The sequence below is a fragment of the Sciurus carolinensis genome, chromosome 2 (assembly GCF_902686445.1).
Source record: "Sciurus carolinensis chromosome 2, mSciCar1.2, whole genome shotgun sequence".
NCBI lineage: Eukaryota > Metazoa > Chordata > Mammalia > Rodentia > Sciuridae > Sciurus > Sciurus carolinensis.
This window is the reverse complement of record NC_062214.1, coordinates 56113107-56135154: the sequence shown is the minus strand read 5'-3', so window position 1 is coordinate 56135154 and position 22048 is coordinate 56113107. Positions and strand designations below refer to the sequence as shown.

Sequence of the window (22048 nt, the reverse complement as noted above, 5' to 3'; positions counted from 1 at the left end):
GAGAAGTTCTGCTGTGAATGACAGCAGAGAAATGTGCAGTAACTAAAGGGGAATGAGGGAACCAAAGCAGAAAGTTTTAAAGGCAGAAGATCCTAGAGCACATCTATCAGCTAATGGGGATGACCTATTGAGAGATGATGCAGGAGAGAAAATAATTGTAGGAACAAAGTCCAAAGTCTTTTGAGAAGTGAAAAGGAAATAGGATTCAGTGGAAGGCAGAGAGGCTGGCATTTCAGAGAAGCAGGAATATTTCATTCACTGAATCAGAAGGAAATGCAAGGAACAGTACAAATGCAAGACAGAGGGCTGACACAAAGGGAAATGGAAGGGGATTCCTAAATAATCATTTCCATTTCTTCCCTGAAGGAGGTAGCAAGATGGCCAGCTGAGAAGTATGAGTAATTCTGAGGACAGTGGTAAGTGAAAGTAGAAAAATAGCAATTTCCAGGAGAGGAAAAATAAATAGACAAGGAGAGTGTAAGGATTTCTGAGTGCCCATTTCGCCTGTAATCAAGAATTTAAGAACAAACATGGTTTTCCTGTAGCAATTTTTACATGTTCAAACACAAATATATACAGAGTTGAGATTTTTCTAAACTAGCATGACGAAGGCATGATAGCAAGAAGCTGAAGTGTAATTGCAAGGGAGTGGTTTACAGTGTTAAGACCCACATGACCTAGCTATATAAGAAAAAAGGAGAGGACCTGAGGAGAAATGACAACTAATGGAGATGCTCAGCATCCCAGAGACAGGTAACCATCCACCAAAACTCACTTTTTTCTTATTCTGAATTCGAAAGTACCTGGCACATGGTTGATTAGGTACATTTTGTTTCTCAGGCTCTCTTGCTTGTTATGGCCATATGGTTAAGGAGATATCTCCCATGGACTGTGAATTGGAAGCAACAAATATCACTAATGGTCAGGGCCCTGTGACCAGGCAGCCTCCTTCATGCTCTTTCATCCTCTGTCCAGGAAGATGCCACAGAGGACAGCAGAGAAAACAAGACAGAAGATAGTTAGGACTTTGAATGGCAGTGTGTGAAAGAACCACTCACTGACTTTGAACATCTGCCTTGTGGCAGAGACAGAAAGAAAACCAAACTCCACTCTTGTTTGAATCACTGCATAGAGGGGCCTCTTGGTTCCAGGAGTTTAGTCCTAATTAATCCAGATTGGTTTGGGGGCCAGAGGTGTCACTGATGTCTGAAGTTGATTTTAGTGGGGGTAGAATGAGTTAGGTGCTGCAAGGGGGTTGTCAGAGTGGGTGTAGAAATTGATACTTTCAGAGCTGGGCATTAGAAGTGATGTAAGCTATAACCAGGGGTAAATGTGATTAAAGTGGAAGGAAGTGCTCCTTAAGTCTCAGAAAGACTGGGCGGTCAGACTGTGACCATATAGCTAATAAGCAGAAAGTCAGAATTCCCACTGAGGCCTGAGGGACCTCATACCCTCAGTCTTGCCACTCTCCGAGTCCTCAGGTACATGCTGAGGCTAAGTGCTTCTACAGAGAAAGGCCAAGCTGATGTGGCCTCACAAACACATGACTAATCAATCTCCTAGGGAAATGAGTAGTTGGGCACAAGAACAGGACTGCTGTTCATATATGATCTGATCACTTGCACACTGGAACCAATGCTCATCATGATTTACAAAGTATGTCATCCATCCAGAGGCCCACTGATGTTGCTTGAACCCTCCTGTTCTTCTCTAGATGACCACCAGTGACTTATCTGGTTTCCTCTCTTTTGTTCATTCCCAACCATTTTTCATTCTGCTCAAAGTCACCTTTGTGAAATTCATGTTATACTTTCCACAATGTAAAATCCTAGTACCACACACGAGACCTCTCATGATATCAGGGCAGCCTACCTGTTCAGTCACATCTTCCCTGCTTCTCTACCCCAGTTCATGCTATAGACTTATTAGATTATTTGCTAGGCTACAACCTTTAAGGCCTTTTCATTTTCCTTCCTCTATACATGCCAGCTTTTCCTTGAAATATCCTCTACTGTGGACCACACAACACACTCCCACTTATCCAATTCTACTGCCTCTTTCCCAGTATACCTTTCCTTCTTTGCCTCTACCCAATCTCCTTCCATAGTCCTCAGAGAGACAATACTAGAGCTTTAACCATGTTGTATTATAAGATCTCTATTTCTCTCCTCATCCTTAGCATCTGTGCATAGTGTCTCCATGACTCATAGTAGGTGCTCAAATCTTGTGTTGAAGACTGAATGAGAATGAATTTAGTTGTTCAATACTGATGAAATTAACCATACCCTTTTTGGTGGGAGTCAGCATCTCATATCAGTCTTTATGTTCCCAAAGGCAGAGGGAATAAAGGATCCAGTTGGTTGTATCCATGGCTCCTTTCACAGTCTGCTCTGGAACTCAACATTTCAAAGTTACCTTCAAAGGCAGATGTTGCTAAACACACTGACTACATTACCAGGGGATGCATTATGCAGATGAAACAAACAGTCTGAGAAGCCCTCCAGAGGAGACTGGTTAAGAATGTGACAGAAGGATGCAGGCTTGGAAGCCAGCAGTTGTCTGTGACAGCTCAGTTACTCAGGGACAACCAGTCAGATCTCTTTAGGGGCACCTGGAGTTTGCCAGCTCCCACTACTACAAGGACAGTACGTGCTACTCAGTGTTTGTTTCTACTATGCCCAACAAGGGCTGCTCACTCTTCCACCTGCATTACCCAGATGGTACAGATATGAGCATGCTTCCACATGAGACTGTGCAATTATGCCCCACTCCTCCAGCTGTAATGATTACCAGGAGAAAACCCTGGGGAGAGAAAGAATCCTGGAAGTAACTGTCTTCTATGCTGGCACACACCACTTACGCTCCCAGGAGCAGCTGCTGCATCAAGGACTCTTGCCTCTTCCAGTCCCTCCTGGAACCCAAGCACTCAAAAAGCATTGTGTGATGGGAGCATAAGGCAGTCATCAGACAGGATATGTTTAAGTAAGAAAATACCAAGGTTTTAATTTTTTCTTATAAAGATAGCTCTGCTTGCTGGTAAGTGGAAAAACTGTACACAGTTCTCATGAGTAAACAAGATTTACCTGCTTTGGGCTGCATACCATAATGCCAAAGAAGTGACATGAAAGGGGTTAAAGTGTAATGCTTTTATCTTCACAGCAATAAAATGCTAAATAAAAATTTAATGGACTTAATTAATGCTGGGCATTCCCACAGGGAAAAGGCAAAAGGACTTCAAATCAATCAGTAGCAGTACTGTATACAATTTTTTAAAATCCCATTAGGAAGAGCCCCTGCTTCTCCCTGACTCTATTCCATGTGAGGTATACCAGTGCAGAACCCACAGAGCTGGTAGTTGGCATCATGTACTCTAGAGTCCACTGAAATAAGAAGGGGGCAAAGTCCTGGAAGGTCAGATAACCTGGCTGTGGTCAGGGACCTACGTGCAGCAGTGTCGCATATGGAAGTTGACAACATACTCAGCATTAGTCCTCTGCACGGAAATGGCAAAAGGCTCAAAAGGGTGAAAGGTGAAGGCAACGAGGCGTCGCACTGTGTGGTTGATGGGGCGGCCCAGTAAGCCTGCCTGGATCTCAAACTTTAGCAGGCCAGAGTCCCGGGCATAGAACCTAAATGGAAAGAGGAGACAGAAAGAGAGGACCATGTTGATATTCACCACCACCTTAAAATTTGGACAGCAGGGGATACAACAACTCATTTGTTTTATCTGACTAATGAAATCTCATACATCAGCCCCAGATTATCAGATCTATAAAATCCCCTAGGTCTGCTCAATTCATTTTGGGGGCAGAGTGATTATGAATTTTACTAGATGTCCTGAATCACTGGTTACTGATCATTTCTCTTTCCCCAGATGACCCTTATTACACTCTCAAGCACAGCCTCCTGGCTTCTAGAAGCTGCTACCTAAACACTATCTAAGCCAGGGCTAGAAATAAAATCAAGCCACAAGTGCAATTTTAAATTTTCAGGTAGCCATATTTAAAAGCAAAAAGAAAAAAATGAAATCAGTTATAATAAAATATTTTATTTAATCCAATTATCCAAAATATTATTTCAACCTATGTTCAATATAAATATTTATACACCCCATATTTATATTCCTATTTCCCATCTTTTTAATTAAATCTTTGAAATCTGGTATGTATTTGACAATTGAGTACATCCTAACCCAGACTCACCTCATTTTAAGTGCTCCAATAGCCATAGGCAGGTAGCAACTACCATATAGGACAGATCTAGGACTATCTTTTGAGTTTTTCATTTTTTAGAATTATTTTGAAAGGTTCTTTTTTGCACACAAATACTAAGCAGTTTTTAATTTTTCATCTAGTACAGTGAGACTAATTGTGCTCCCATCCATTCATCTTGCAAAATAAATGACTTTTGGTTTGAGGACCAAAAGGATAATTGGCAGGCTACGAGCTGAATTGGAAGCAGGTTCTAGAAAAGGAAGAGCCCTGAATTAAACAGCTCTATAATTTCCCTTTTGGAAAGAAAATATGTAAACCTACCGAAAGATAGGCTTTGATGAAATAATTCCATTCCCAAGAACTCATATCCTCAGAATTTAAGTTAAAAAAAAAAGTAAATGACGACTTGGTTAAAGTCATTTATGATGGCATAAGTCCTCAGCATTAAGGAAATAAATAAACCTTGGCACATTTACTAGATGAAATAATATGCCATCATTAGGACTGTAATTATGAGGACTACACAAGAAGATGGAAAATTGTTCAGAATACTATAGAATGTGACACTAATCATAATTACAATAATATAAACATGCATACTGACAAACACTAGAATGGAATATATTATGAAAATACTAGAGTACCTCTTCAAAACCTTAATCCTTACATTCTTGTTTTGAATTAAAAATAAGAACTACAAGAAAACCCCTTTGTCATAAACCATGATATTGCTAGATGTGTTATTTGGGTTCGTGTTTTCAAATGAGAAGGCAGGGAAGTCAGAAAGGACAGAAATATATCTACTGCTACATGACTATATCAAATGAGGCCCATTATGCACTTTTATGAGTAAAAAGCACATTAACCTTACCCATACACTCCCCAACACACAAAGGGCTCACAATTTACAGTGAGCTGCTTGAGCTTCTAGAGCTTCTAAACCTAATGACCAGCACAGGAAGTAGGAGGGGGAATGAGAAATACAGTAAATACAGTAAATACTATATTTTGTCCAGGGATACCATGGGCAAAATCTAGAATATGGGAACGCTATAGAACAAACAACATGGTTTCTTCAACAATTTCATTGCAAGGAAAATAAAAGAGGGAAGTAGAACCTGCAGAATAAAAAAGACTCATGGCAACGGTGACCAAATGCAATGCATGAACTTTGTCTAGATACTGACTAGAACAAAGAATAAACAAGATATTATGCTAACCATATTAACAATGAAAAGTGGTAAGAATAGTTAGTTACAAGACAGTAATGTGAAAAATGACTAGATATTTGGTGGTATTAATAAGTTTTTGTTAATTTTCTTAAGATGGGATAATAATATTAAGGATTTTTGTTATTGCTAAAGTTTTTATTTTTTAGAAATTTTTCCTGAAATATTTACGGAGAAAATGCTAGGATTACTGGGATTTGCTACAAAATAATCTGGGGTGGCAGTGGAAAGGGAAGGATGTTACGGTGGGAAGAAAAGAAAAAAGACTGGTCTAAAGCTGGGTGACAGTTACATGGAAAGTCATCATACGCTCCTATTTTTTTTTATAAGTTTAAAACTTTCCATGATTAAAAAAAGAAGAAGTTGAACTGGTTTTGGAATTGATTGCAATCTCCCAAAGGAAATATTATAAACAGTGATTAAGCAGAATACACCACACAGATCCATTTAATTTACAATGAAGCTGGGTGATGAAAGACATCTACTATAAACCTCTACCAACCATGGATTCTATGTGAAAACACCTTCCAAGCTCCAGCTTAGGGCTCCAGGGATACAACTCCCCCGCCCCCAGAGAACCTCGCTGGTCCCAGTGGTTCCAGTTCCTCTTCCTATTAGCACAGAGTACAGTTCCTTTCCCAGATACCTTTAAAAAGGAAACACTTTTATCTGAATTAGATGTTTTGATGGCAAGCAAAGAGTAGAAGTAGTTAATTTATAAGACTAGTACCTAAATGATCAAAGCACTCAGTCCATTACAGAAATAGCCTGCCCTTTCAGTCTAATCCATGAATACAAACAGAGGTAGTCACAATGGCATGATGTTCGGGAAGGAGAGAGAGGGAAGCAGGTGGTCTTCAGCCCTTGAGCAGTGTACAGCTGAGGCAGTGACAAAGTACCTGATGGGGTGATCTCCACAAGTCTTGGGTCGCTCCATGACTGACACCCATTTGTCATCGTAGCTGAATAGAGACAAATCCAGGTAGGGGCTGCCACTGTAGGACTGTGCACTGATGGGGAGCTGACCCAGCAGCCGGCGCACAGCCTCCGTGTGCCCTCCATACTTGGCATTTATAATCGTGTCTTTGAACCTAAAACAAAGCACCAGTGAGGAAGGCTTTCCTAGAGGCTGCCTTGGATTTTAAATTGACAGACATGTTTAAAACCACTCACTTTGTAAATAAATATTAAATTCCAGATATTAAATATGTGGGGACTCTCTCATACATCGTAAGTCTGGCTAGCTACAGATACTCTTAAAATGCAGAAAACAAAAATGGGAACATTACATTACTTTAGAAAAGTTAACAAAGGCTCTACAAACCAGTTTAAAATGAATTATTACTGTTCCATAACACCTATTTCTACCCTCTTTTGATAATAGCTCAACTAGGGGGAAAAATTCAAGAATTTACTATCCCCAACAGTGAGTAGAGGAGGAGTGAAGGAGAGCAGGGAATACTGAAGCAGCTCCTGACTCTTCTTGGGATCGGTTATAAGTCAGTTTCCACCAAACTTTTGGACAAACTACTCTAAGTTTAAATACAGTTTGGGAATGAGCTACCTACACTCCTGCAGAAATACCAGTTTTCAGAATAATGGTGACACATATCTGACTTCAGAAGGTAAAGTGATGGGGACTGGCTCATGGCCTTGTAGTTACCATGAGCCAAAGCATCTATGACAGTCTTTAGATTGAAACAGCTCTTGTTCACAGTAGCACCCACCTGCTCCACTCTTCATGCTCTCTACTGCCTAAAAGATAAAGCAGTCACTCTCTGACATCTTTGCCAGTTTAACTCCTGACTCAGTGTCACTGTCCAATCAACCTCCCTTAATTCTAGGTAATCTTAAAATTCTCAAATGATCCTTCTAACACCTCAGCATCCTAGTGCTCTCTCAGGTTCAGTTGCTCATTCCCATGGTCCCATCCTCAACCTCATCCTTATCAATGACTGCAACCCCTGTGTGTCTCAGCAAGGCCATCGCATTCATGCTTCAACCATCTTCTATCTTTACAGCTCCTGCCCTCTGCTCACCCCAACTTCAGAATTCAACCCCACAGGATGTACAATCTACCAACTTTTTGCCATTCAACACCTGCGTCACATCCTCCCTTTCTCCCTTAGCTTGTTTATATTCCACAATCATGAAAATCACTCCACTGCACTCATTCTCAACAATCTTAAACTCTCTTTGTCATACTTGCTTAGAAAAACCGTGACTCTAAAGATACTGAACTCTGCCTATTCCACATCTGTCCAGTTTTCTCTGCGGCTAAAGAAAAGTATACGGGAATGTTCACTTTAAACATATGACCAGGAACCTCACGTGGACCCTTAAAGTTGCAGAGCACTCATGCTAGTGCAGCCAGGCTCTTCCATGACTTCATCCCTCCTCCATGCACCCTCTCAACTAATGGCACTGCCTACTTTGTTAGTGATAAATAGAAGTAAGCAGAAATTCTCAAAGTCACCCCCAGCACATCTGCCCAACATCTGTCCCTATATAACCATCCAGTCACTTCACTTGTGCATTAGACCCTTTCCCCTCATATATTTAAAACAATTCTTTCCTCACTTGCCTAAAGTATGTTTCCCCTTTCTCTACAGATCAGTTCTAATTGCATATAAACATGCTTTTCAGTTCCCCTTTATAACAAAACTCCTCAAAACACATTTTTTGTATTGTCCCCAACTTTTTAACTTTTTCCATTCTTGCTCCTTTTTGGGGGGGGCGGGTGGGAGGAGTGCTAAGGATTTAATGCAGGGCTTCATGCATGCTAAGCACATGCTGTACCACTGACCTACACCCCAAGTCTCTCATTCTTTTTTAAACACACCCCGTTTTTCACCTAACTGAAACTGCTCTTGCCAAAGTCACCAGTGATTCTACTAAAAATATTTAATTATCAATCCTTATTATCTGGCTTGTCAGGCGGCTCTGACACAATTAACAATCTATCCTTTTGGCCAAACTACTAAACCTCTCTACATATAGAACCTTGATATTCTCCCTCAAATCTGGTCCATCCACAGGTTTTGCCACTACAGTTTAATGGTAACTCTCTCTTGCAAGGTGACCAAATAAAAAACATTAGAATCATATTTGACTTTGCCCTTTCATAACCTATATCCCATCCTTCACTAATCTACTGGTCTCCACCTTCAAACTACTTCGAGAATACAATCACTTACTACCCCAGTGCCACCACCATTGTTTTTTGTGTTTTTGTTTTTTGGGGTAGAGGTAATTGGGGATTGAACCCAGGGGCACTTTACCTCTGAACTAATGCCCCCAGCATTTTTTTTTTTTTTTAGAGTGTCTCCCAGATTGGCCTCAAACTTGTGATCCTCCTGCCTCAGTCTCCCAAGTCACTGGGATTACATGTGTGCACTACTGAACCCAGTTAAGCTACCACTGCTAATCAACAAGTAATTACAGAGGACCTGGTATGTGTCAGGCAATTTTCTATGTGCTTAGGAGATACCAGTGAACAACAACAACAACCAAAAAAGAACTTTAAATTCTAAAATCTGTGGCAGAAAACAGAATGTAACAATTTTATCTAATGGATCTTTCATTGCAAAAGGCTCTGCTGGTGTTCCTGTTTCCATTCTAGCCACTCCAGTCTATTCTTAAACCAGAGCATAAGCAGTCAAAGTGATTTTGTTAAACCTAAGTAAGACTACATAATTCCTGTGTTCAAACACTGTACAATCTATCTTTATCAAAGCCATAAAATGGCCATTTTTACTCATCCCTCAAATCTGGTTTTTGATTCTATCTCCACCTACTCTTGTCCCTTGCTCACTTCAATCCAACCACCCTGGTCTCCTTGGTATGCCTCAAATGCAGCAAAAACATCTCAGGATATTTAGGTTTTCTACTTTCTTTCTTTTGGTATACTCTTCTTCCTCATATCCACATGGCTTGCTCCCTAATCTCCTTCAAAAGCTTTTTGCTCAAATACCACTGACAATCCTATTAGAACAGAACTGACAATTTTGTGTATGTGTGTCATACTGTGGGGATTGAACCCAGGACCTTGGGCACATTAGGCAAGCACTCTTACCACTGAGCTACATCCCCAGTCCTGTGACTAATTTTTAATACAGTCAAAACACCAGATATCATCACAGTTGTTTTCTCCTGGGATACATACTCTGCAATCCTACACACTCCTACTGCCAACTGGTCTGACTAGTGGACTATCACCCCACAACTTCCTCTTACCATCATTCTTAGAATTCTGTCAGCTCTCCCCTGTATATGACTCTCCATTCCTGCATACATTCCTTTGTGTTTACTGGTGAAATACATTTTACAGAGGCTTCCTCAGAAAAGACACAGGAAATAATTTTTTTAGTCTTACATATCTGAAAATGTCCTTGTTCTACTCTGTTGTTTGGATATTAAATTCTGGAACAGAAATTCCCTTTTCCATAAAATTTTAATAGCTTCAAGCTTTCAATGTTGCTATTAATAAGTTCGATGTCATTTAAATGACTTACTTTTATTAACATAGAAATGTTCCTTCTGAGGCAAGCTTGATGGTGCATGCCTATAATCCCTGCAGCTCAGGAGGCCCTATGCAACTCAGCAAGAACCTGTCTCTAATAAAATATATTTTTAAAAAAGGGCTAGGGATGTGGTTCAGTGACTAATTGCCCCTGGGTTCAATCCCCTTATTTTGAATGTTCTAAAATTTCATGATATCTATCTGTACAAATGTGTCAATGAATTGACTGTATTGGGTACCTGACTGATTCAGTAGTATGATGATAAAGGTTAGTAATTTTTCTCTGGGGGAAAAAAACACCATGATCTGTAGAACATGCCAATTTCTGTGGTGTAACCCTTCCCACTGTGGTCAGTCTCAAGTATTAATGTGATGTCATCAAAAGGAGTTGTCAAGAGACCAGACATGACACATCATTATATAATGCTTTCACCATACACATGAAATGATAAAAATAACCTTAAGAGCACCACTTATGGCAAAATAAGAAGAAATCAATCACTATGAAATAATTAATTTTTAATAATGGCTATGTTTAACGATCAGTTTGAAAAAATTCCTGAAGGTTTAAGTCAGCTCTCATGAAAACACACTCAATGAGTCAGTTCCAGTAACCATTGGATGGCCCTGTCAGTTGGGAAAGTTAGGTACTTCAGTACTAAAAAACAGCTCACATGATTTCTTCCCCTTCATTTTCTCTATTCTTCTGGAATTAGCCAGATGTTCGCCCTCATAAGCAGATCCTCTTTTTTTTTTTTTTTTTTAACTGTTTCTGTCCCATTTCCCTTATCTTTTTATTCTATGTTCTTGGAGAATTCCTCAATTATATCTAATAATCTTTAAGTCCCAAGGGCTTCTCATTGTTCTAGGAAAGTTACTATTTTTATATCTTCAATTGTTAAAATGAATGTGATGTGGATACCCTTCTCTTTATGCATTATAATGTTTTGTTCTCTTTTAAGATAAAGGATATGATTAATGACCCTTGGTATTTTTTTAAATTCTGACAATGGGCCCATGTTCCTTTATTTTTATTAAAAGATTACTGAGAAAAGAAAACCATAAAATTTGGAATTTAAAGCCCAGTGTTCATATGAAATGAAAAATTGTTTCTATTTACACATACATTATATTTTCAGTGGAAGTATGACAGGGTAGTCAACAAAACATATTATGTTGGGATACACTTGTTCGGGTGAGATGGAATAATATATGAATTTGAAAATAGGAAGAAATAATGTAAAATTTCTAAGATAATGGGAATAATTTGCTCTGTATTTTTTATATCAAGTAACTTGAACACAAATTACTATGGCAGAGTCCTTTGGCTATACTTAAGAATGCTATAATGATTTTATTATTTCTGCGTGTTTATGGTTCTGGGAATCACACAATTTTATTTTTATTTATGTATTTTTTTTTAATTTTTATTTTTGGTACTGGGGATTGAATCTAGGGTTGCTTTACAACTGCGTTACATTTTCAGCCCTTTTTATTTTTTGTTGAAACAGGTTCTCACTAAGCTGCAGAAGCTGGCCTTGAACTTGCAGTCTTCCTGCCTCAACCTCCTACTTGCTGGGATTACAAGCATGCACCGCCATGCCTGGCAATTATTTTATTTTTTAAATGTCAATGTTCAACATACACTGAGAATAGTGTCCTCTAAAACTACTTAAATTTAGTAGTAATAGTTTAAAAAAATTAGAGATCAACTTAAAAATGTGAAGGTTATCCATATTTTTTCAAAATCCTTTGGTCATATGAAGAAAAACTGTTTTGAAGATCACTGAGCTAAAATATACAACTTTTCTCTTTATTTTCTCCTCCAGGGGTTTCTTGCAGTTCTGCTTAATTCCAAAGGCACTGTGAAATACTTTTCAGAAAATAGTTTCCTTTACTTTCTGGATGCTTCATTCATTTGGCAAATAGCTATGAGCTCCTCCCAAATGACAGACCCTGGCCCTGGTGTTGAGAATATGGCAGTGAACACAATATACAAAAATTTCTGCCCTAATGGAGCTTACCTCTTATGGACGTCTTTGATGTTTTGACTGAGTGGACCACCTTTTGAATTTGCTAATGATCTGCACAATTTAAAAGTTAATTTTGGCCAGGTGCACTGGCACACACCTGTAATCACAGCAGCTGGGGAGGATGAGACAGGAGGACTGCAAGTTCAAGGCCAGCCTTGGCAACATAGCAAGGCCCTAAGGAACTTAGTAAGACCCTATCTCGAAATAAAAATTTAAAAAATAAATAAAATAAAATAAAATAAAAGTTAATTTTGAAACAAGAAAATTCCTAGGTTCCGTCCCCAGCACTGCAAATAGAGAGAGAAAGAAAAGAAAGAAAATTCATTCCACAATGAAACAAAATCTGAGCCATGTTCAATTTCCAAAAACAACTTCTACATTGAGTAGAGATGCTAATAAGGCAAAAGATTTGTGTGCACCAGAGAAAAAGGAAAGATAAGTTAATTGTCTGAACATCAACATCCCTCTATTACCAGTTGAATCCTATCCTTTCATATAAATTTGAGGCCAATATATTAAGATATGTGCTTTGCTCATTTTTTTCCAGTAGCAGTAATACTTAATCCAATTCAACCACTTATTGTGGTATGATCCATCTCAGAAACTAAAGCAAATATCTTTCATATCTGGTTAAAGTTAGAACAATTAAGGTATCTGAAGTCCTGTTTGACTAGAGCAAGATTTATCTTGAGTCCTTAGCCCAAAGAAACCATTCCTTTCTTGATAATGAACTAAGGTAGGTTATTAGAAGCTCTGGTTCATAAGAGAATCTTGCTAACTGGTATGGATCAATCTGGGATGGCCAAGGTATTTGGTGAAGGAACTCAAGTATCAATATTTGAAGGTCTCTTCTTTGGGGTGGTTTCCCTGCGGAAAAATCTCTAACTCCTGTGTGGGGCATATAAACCTGTATATCATATCTGAGAAAAAGGATAAGTACCTTACCCTTCAGTATGTTAACTTAATTTCTGTTTTAAGCATAATATGTCTCACCCCACTGTCAGCTCTGTCTCATGAACCTGAAACCAGAGCCTCTCTGGTTTACTATGTCCAGAGAATAAACTTAAAACCCTTCATGAAGGTAGGGGAACAGAGTATCTTGGTTGCTGATGGTCTAGGGAAGGACTCTAGAGGGCCTAACAATTCTGATTTCAACCTACCTCACAGGTACCTTAGGAGGTACCTAGGGCCTCCAACCTCTGACCCTTTGTGGAGCTCTGTTATAAGGCAGGCTTGTTTCTTGATAACTAAGCTCAGAAGCCTTAAGTCTTTCTCCCTGAGGTATGCTAGGTTAGTTTTCACTCATCCACTGGCTCTTCAGTCTCCAAAACTTTGTTAATGCCTCTTGTCTCCAATTGTCTATTCTTTCATTCTCTATGTTCTTAAAGGTTCATAACTCTAATTTCCTTACGGTCATTTTGGCAGAGTTTTGCAGTGAAATAGAAATAGATTCATGTGTTCGACACATCGTATTTAAGCAAAAGTTCTAACATGATTTCCTTAATCATTCATTCAACAAACATTTATGTACTCAACAGTGCACCACTGAGGATATAGTAATAAATAAACAGACACACTCTATATGTGCAGCTCACATACAGTCTAGAAAGAATCCAGACAATGCACAAATTCCACAAGTGCTGAAAGAGAGAAATTCAGCATGACACAAGGGGTTGGTTGCAACAGACAGACCTAACCAAGGCCAGGTGGACAGAGAAGGGGGTGTCCTGGAAGAAATAACTACTGGCCTAACAACAATAATTTTTCTAAAGAAAAGTTAAGCCTGTGAAGTTTGGTGGTACAACTTACCGGCGCTGGATCTGCCTTGCAAAATTGTTGCTGGAAGCTGAGCAGGGAAATTGGACTTCACTGTGCAAAGTAGCATTACGGAAGAGATCACAGAAGTTCTCAAAGAGTTCCAAAAGCTCATCCGATGTATTCTCAAACACAGCAATCACCTCCGTTGTCACCATATTGTACACTACAAAGAAAGATGCCTGTAGAGGTAGAGAGAGAGCTATGGGGCGGCTGAGTGTAATGACATGTCTAAAAACTTATCAGTTGGCCTAAAATGCATGCCTCCCAAACAAAACAAGCAAAAACCTCAGCTTTACCACTACAGTAGAAACATGGCTACCAGTGGTTCTGGGAAAGGAGGAAGCATCAGTGGCCTTATCAATAAGGAGTCTCAATGCTGCCAGATTTCCCATGGCATCTTTGCTGCTAAAATTATTGCATTGCCAGCATATTAAGTATAGAAAGGTTTTCAATCATTCATTTCAAACTGTGCACATTCGATATTTTTCCTTCCAAGTGTTTATTCCCTACTTGCTCTCCAACCCATCCTGAGATTAAAAAAAAACAAAACAGAACCAAAAAAACCCACTGTTTTAAAATGCCAGATTTAATTTTCTTTCCTGCTGAGAAAGTGATTTGCAGCCTGGGGCTGCCTGTTGGCAAATGAATTTCTCTTGTATGTGTATAGTTGAAAGTTCAATTTAGGGGCATTTACTTTTTCTTCTTAATATTTCTAACGTGCAGAGAGACGCCTTAAGTACTCTGTGTGCTAAAACTGCCCAGGAAGTTGTATCCATGCAGGATACTGCTGCTGAACAAATGAAAAATCAGAGAGGCATTTTCCATTTCTTTCTTTGCAAATGTTCTTTCAGTCAAGAGCATTTGTAGGATACATTTGAAATTTGTAGCAATTAAGGTCAGAGGGGGAACCTGAAAAGCATTCAAATGCCATAGGTGGCAGTGATAGCTTTTTCTGAATGGGCCCCTAGGTGACTAGCCCTCTTCCTTTAAACCTCCAGTGCAGTGCTCTAACAGGAAACTCCAGTAACGCTACTTTTTGTCATCATGAATGTAGCAGTGTGGATTAGTTTGAAAGCTTCCAACAGGACTCCAGACACAAGTTTTCAGAACACTGGGATTAGTATTTCACCCTCCTCTGACTGTTTAAATCTCCATTACCAATTTCTGGAGCCATTTGGCCCACCTGTTTTACTAGTAATTAGTTCTTCCCAGAGTTTCTATTACAAGGCTTTTGCAGTCACCTGGAATTAAATTTTGCTGTAAATTAAAGAGGCTGGAGAGTAACCTGAGAATAGTACCCATAATATTACCAAGGCTTTGTGTCTGGATGCATTTTTTACTCATCAACCTTATTGGAACCTATCAAATTAAACTGGGGGAGGAGTGAGGACAACTGGGGCAAGGAGACTGGGTTTAGAGTTACAAACTCTGTAAGCAAAGGACAGAGCCCTAGAAGCTTTCCAGTTACAACTTATTGTAGCTACCAGAAAAATATAGGTCACCCTTTAGCAACAGAAAAAAGGACAATCTCAAATGCAGTAATTACAGACAACTTATTCCCTCCAAAATAAAAGGGTAATTATAGTTCTAACCTAAATAAAAGATTAACTCGTGTCCTTTCTATAGACCCAGACAACACTTTGATCATATCAGAGCATTACCAGAATCTCCCATAATTATATCAATATAAAATTACACAAACATTTGCTAGGTTTCTCTCTGGGGCAAACTGGGAAATTAAGGACAGGAGGGGATAGAAGGCAAGGACTGTACCACCCATTTCCCATAACACATAAAGTGAATTAGGAGTTCACCTGCGATGGCTAAATGGTTGAGTTCATCATAAGAATCAAAAAAATAATCAGCCTTATTACTCTTTTGGAATACACAGGTTCTGATTAAAAACAAACCTGGTGGAAGATATTTTACCACAGGAGGCTGGTGAGGGCTTGGAGAACAAAGCCCTGTATAGTTTCTTTCAATGGCAGAATCAACTGTAGGTCAATGAGAGACGCCAGACTCAGCTGGCTTCATCGTTTACTGGTGGGCTGGCTATTCTGAATTTCCAAACTAGTACCTAAGCAGTCTGCAATAGGAGAATGGGGTGGGGAGAGCAAAGGTACAGAAAGATTCATCTTTTACTTGGTCAATACCAAAGTGCACAGCTTCTCAAAGACAAATGCTCAAAGCACCCTGAATTTCCAAGTGAACTTTTTGCTTATATTTCTGCGCTTGTAACACCCCCTTAATCCCTTTTGAGAAATGCCTCTCCACCTACGAACGTATGTCACCCAAACTCAAAGTCCTTCATACCTATATTCCTGATGATTCTCCTGGTAGAGCAGGAATCTGAGATTCCCTTTGATCTTTTCACTGATCTGCAACTTGTTTTAGTACATAGGCAAGGTCAGGGTGAAGTCCCAAACTGCATCAAATGAATTTACCTAATATCTACCTTATAAAAAGGACTTTATTGAGAAGTAAATTGACTTAACTACTTAAGCAGGAGAGCAAAGTTAGAGTTTTAGGGGAATTTCATTTTTGCATGGAGTGCTCATCTCATTACCAGAACCAAATCAACCAGCTCCATAAGCACAGTCTTACAAAATCAAGGCGGGATTATCCCTAGGTTGCCAAACCCTGACCCTATAGTATTTGAGTTTCCATCTCAGGGGTCCTGAAAATGCTCTACAGAAGAATTAGGATAATAATTAAAGACTGAACTATCTATATGGTCAATAGCTTGAGATTTAGTTTCCATTTGTCCAGACCAATACCTGTGGCCAGAGAAAAATGGAGCTGATTCTGTTTAGGCACTGGGATAGCAAACATTCAGACTACCTAAGATGTGTATTCCTTAGGGGCTGGCTACACACAAACAGAGAAACCGTCCCATTTTGTCAAGAAGACTGATAATGTAAAGGGGAGAGCTCACCACATACCTGAGATGGATCAGTGACTCGCAGTGTCACTACGTCCTCACTGGTATACTTGATAAACAGATGGTTTTCATCCAGAAGCTGCATTTTCCACATACGCAGCTGCCGCAACTGGTCAAAGTACTGGAAGAAGCGCCGTTTGGCCATTGCACTACCATCCTGCTCTGCCCGGCGCCACAGGTATACCAGTAGCCGGTGTTTCAGGGAGTTGATGAAAGGATCCCTAAAGGGATTGGCCATGCCTGTCTGACTGTCCCGCTGTACTTCAGGGAAAACAGCTGACACAGTGAGCAGGTCATCTTCATAGCAGAAGCGGCCAATGGTTCGCACATCGATGAATGTGCCTTCAGGAGTCACCTGGAAGACATGGATGGTCTGCTGCTGCACAGACAAGATGGCCAGAATGTTTTTATACAAGTACAGCCCTTGGTTGTGTGACAGGACCACTTTATCACACTTGAAAGTGCGCGTATCACATAAGCGGCCAGTGTGAAGGTCAATGATGTGGAGGGAATAGTCCTCTAGAGGGGACCGTGGATTTGGGGTCACTGATTCACTGTTCCGATATACCTCATAGAAAGGAGGGTGAGGCTCGTCCGGGAGGTAGGCAGCAGAGCCCACAATCACACACCGGCAATCATCAGTGAAGAGGCTACACTCCCGGTTCAGGTGCTCACCATTGGCTGCCACATTTGTAATGTGCAGCAGAACGAAAAAGCGTTCAAAAAGCCTGCCCCGGATGTTGACTGACCGCTGGTCATTGCCATTGGATAGGATCTCCCCCTCATATCCCTGCAATAGGTCCTCTGCTGCCTGGCAGCCCTGGTACTCATAAATTTCAAGAGATGTCTGGTCAGAAGAAAAAGCAATAAAGTAGCGTCCATCAGGTGAAAATTTACGCAAGAAACAAGGAGGTTTTTCAACGTTGACAACTGTAAAGTTAGGGAAGACATTCTGGTGGAACACTCGAACCTGGTGCCAATGGGTACCTGCCTTGCCTGAACTGATCCGCCGCCTTTCCAAACGGTGAATGACATTTTGATTTTGTATTCTTCGAGGCTTAATAGTGGAAACATGATGATCCATTATCACATCTCTGCACAGAAAAGTAAGGCAGAAGTCAAGAAAATAAAATAAAATTTACCAAATGTAAAGATACACAAGTCAAATAGATATCTATCATGAACCTAGGAGCCCCTGAGATGACAGTAACCAGCAATTTGTGTTTCCAGATTATAGTCAGGAAGTAGTTCTGACACTTCTAAGCCTTGAAATAGGTTTGAGGAATGGAGTTCACAATGAATACCTCCCAAGTATGTTCAGCTAATAACAATGTTCAATAGAATACAAGTGCATCAAATTTGAATGGTATAAGAATGATATTCAATGTGCACTCACAAACAAAAAATATTTACCAGGCAATTAAAATGGTCCTATCATCTAAAGCAATCTACCATTCCAATGCAATCTCTATCAAAATTCCAATGTAAAAAATATTGTAATACAAATTCACGAAATCTCAAGGAACCCAAAGAGCCAAAATAATGTTGAAAAATAACAAAGGTGAAGGACTCGTGCTTCCTGATTTTAAAACATGTTACAAAGCCACAATAATCAAAAAAGCATGGTACTGACATAGGCCAAGGAATAGAGAACCTGGGAATAAACCCTCACATATTTAATCAAATGATCTTTGACAACCATACCAAGACCTCTCAATAGGAAAATGACAGTTTCTTCAACAAATAGTTCTGAGAAAATCTCACATCCATATGTAAAAGAATGAAGCTGGACGCTTATACTATTTACAAAAATTAAAAATGAATTAACAACATAAACATAAGACCTATAACTATAAAATTCCTAAAAGAAAGCATAAAGAGAAGCTGACATTTGGTCTTAGCAATTTTTTTTTAAGATATCAAAAGCATAAGCAAAAACAAACAAATGGGAACACATCAAACTTAAAAACATCTGCACATCAAAAGATACAATCAACAAAGTGAAAGGCAGCCTACAGAATGAAAGGAAATATTTGACAATCATGTATCTGATGAGGAGCTGAAATCCAGAATATATACAGAACTTTTAAAACTCAACAACAAAAAAAATCATAAAACCCAATTTAAAAATGGACAAAGTAGGCCAGGTGTGGTGGTACATGCCTGTAATCCCAGGAACTCAGGAGGCTGAGTAAGGAGGAACCCAAATTTGAGGCCAGCCTTGGCAACTTAACAAGACTCTGTATCAAAATTTTAAAAAAGAACTGAGGATACAGCTGAGGGGTTCAGTCCCCAGTACTGCCAAAAAAAAAAAAAAAAAAAAAAAGACATACAATTTTTTTCTCAGTAATAGGGATCAAACACAGGGTCTTGCACGAACTAGGTGAGTGCTCTGCCACTAAGCTACATTCCCAGACCTAGAATGACATACAAATGGCCAAAAGCAAATGAAAGAATGCACACAATCATTAATCAAATGCAAATCAAAACTACAATGGGGAATGGGGGATCAGATGAGTGGTTTAGTGATAGGACCTGGGTCTGATACCCAGCAATGCTCCCCTCACCAAAAAAATTTACATATAAAGTAAGGGCACTGTTTTGTAAAACTCTTTTCATAAGTTATACAAACTGGATAAGGATATAAAATATATACTAATCCAGACTACAGCAAGAGGGGTTTAGTAAACTAATGCTCTCTGACCAAATCTAGCCTGCCTCCCTGTTTTTGTAAATAAAGTTTTTATCATGGGAACACAGACATACCTATTCATTTACATATTACTCATAACTGCTTTTGCCCTATAAAGAGACAGCTGAGTGGCTGAGACAAAGATCACATAGGTCTAAAATATTTACTATGTGGCCCTTTTTCAGAAGTTCTTCTGGCTTGCTATATCAGCTTAATCATCACTTCTTCAGGGAAGTCTTTCTTCTCTTTCCATTAGATAAAATCCCAATATGCTCACCACCTCTCTCCTTCACTGCACTTACTACACTTCCAACTCTGCCTTTGCCTTTTACTTATGCCTAAAGCCCTCACCAGATGGTGAGCTGTACACAAACACTACTACATCCTGCATGCCAATCACAGTGCTTGACACGGAGCAAGACTTTCTTCTTAAAAACTGGATCTACCTCATGCCAAGTGCTCTGCAAACTCAGGCATCCACTAGGAACATTCCCTTGCCTAAAATGTTCTCCCTGCCCTTGCTATAACTTCTCCAGTTGTACCTTAAGTGTCACCTCCTTCAAAAGGTCTTCCCTGACCACCCTATCTAAATCAGGACTCATCATTGTTGTTGTTTTTTTCCCTAGAGTAACTATCACAATTTGAATTTATACTTTCACTTGCATGGTTGTGTTTAATGTCTGAGTCTCCCGCAACCCTCTACTCTCCAGACAGGAAATAACCATGTCTACTTTTCCACCTCGATAGTCTCAGTCCAACCTGGGTCGCGTACTAGGCGTTTCGGTATATTATGGTATGAAAGAAGTTAGGAAAGCCTGGAGGAATCGGGCAACTCATGTATGACACAAGGTCCTTTCCGCCTACTAGGTCTGTTTCCCCATGTGTATACATCCCTCATTTCCTCGCCACGGCTTCCAACTCAACAATAGGATGCCAAGGGTAAGACACACGTGCCCAAGGAGGCGCCCCCGGAAAGAAAAGCCCTGGGCGGGGCCTCGATGGGAAGGGAATTCTGAGGAATGGCTGGGGTCGCGAGGGCGCGGTGTCAGGCGGGGAGGAGCCTGCCGGGGAAGGTCTGACCGGCTTGGAGGCTGGACCAAAAAGAAGAAGTCCTCACCTGTCGGGTCCTGGTTCAAGGGGCCGGGGCGAGGGACGCCGCAGTCAGCTTCGTGCGCACCTCCCCCGGCCCCGCCCCCGCCATGCCTCAGGTCCCGGGTTCCCGCGGCCGCAGACCCTGCTTCCGCTAACCAACGGAAGTTATGCACAGCGAGACGGGAAGTGGGGAGAGCGCGGCACCATTCAGCTGAGAAATGTTGCAGCGCCCCTGGCGCTGGGAGGAGGGGAATCCACAGAGGCTTAGTGACAGACAAGAAAAACCTGGTGCTCTAACCTGGGGATTTCTCTGCTGTCCTGTAGCAGTATCTCTGTACCACCAGGACTCATTTCAATTACATGCATAAGAATTCTTCGTAAACTGAGCGTGGTGGCGCACGCCTGTAAGCCCAGAGACTCGGGAGGCTGAAGTAGGAGGATCACAAGTTCAAGGCCAGCCTCAGCAATTTAACGGGACCCTATGCAACTTAAGAGACCCTGTCTCAAAATATAAAATAAAAAGGGGTTGGGGATGTGGTTCAGTGGTTAAGCACCCCGGAGTTCAATCCCTGGTACCAATAATAATAATAATTCTTCATACCATTTCATCAGCTAAGAAATCATCTTCTTGCTGATCTCCTCTTGTACCAGGATAGTATTTATCATATCAAACTGAATACTCGGTGTCCAATACTGACATGCTGGCACATGGTGGGCATACAGTGAAAGCTCCTTGCATTAAATTAATCTCATAACCTCTACTTGCCTTTCACTTGTGGGTTTGTTATTGGGTTTGATTTTGTTTTTGTTTTTTGCTTTTGTCTAGGGATTGAACACTTTTTTTTTTTTTTTTTTTTTTTTGAGACATGATCTCGCTAAATTGCTTAGACCTCTCCAATTTGCTGAGGTTGACCTCGAATTTGCAATTCTTCTGCCTCAGCCGTTGGAATTGCTGGGATTTCAGGTATGGGCCAAGTGCCTGACTGTGGAGTTTTACAGGTGAGGATACTGAGACTCAAGGAGGGTAAGTGACTTGGAGATATAGTGGCTGAGAGGAAGGAGCATGGGTTTCTGGCTCTGTCTTCACATGTCCAAGCCAAGTGTCCTCAGTTACTGGCTTCAGAGTCCCGAGTTCATTTTCTGGAAATGAAAATTATCCTTAACTTATAAAAGTTATTGTAGTATGTACAAGCTATTAAAAGAGTTGGAGGTGTTACACTTAAAGTTCTTGGCATGGAGCCTCAGTACATTATTAATATGACAGGGACATTTCCCTTACCTACCAATGGTGAATCTGAGACCCCAAGAGGGACATCGCTTGTGCAAGTTCACCCAAGAACAAGTAGCAGAACTTTGTAGCTAACATCCAGAATTTCCATCTCCCTTTTCCAGGGCTCTCTCCTCAATGTTCAAGTTCTAACTTCCATGTGGGTTCGGCAGCTCACCTCTCATCTGAGAGGAGAATGGAGTTTAAACTATCAAATGCTACTCACATGGAAACATTTAA

The 22048-nt window shown here is 40.3% G+C and overlaps 1 protein-coding gene across 1 annotated transcript; it reads right to left on the bottom strand.

Moving 5' to 3' along the window:
* Nucleotides 1-2983: 2983 nt before the first annotated feature.
* Det1 (DET1 partner of COP1 E3 ubiquitin ligase) lies at nt 2984-20706 on the bottom strand. The gene is made up of 5 exons (XM_047539957.1): nt 20567-20706; nt 16759-17851; nt 13808-13995; nt 6343-6534; nt 2984-3629 (listed from the first exon to the last, which is right to left on the bottom strand). Exons 2-5 carry the CDS (start codon nt 17839-17841, stop codon nt 3440-3442), a joined length of 1653 nt encoding a protein of 550 aa, XP_047395913.1. The 5' UTR covers nt 17842-17851; nt 20567-20706; the 3' UTR covers nt 2984-3439.
* Nucleotides 20707-22048: the final 1342 nt, after the last annotated feature.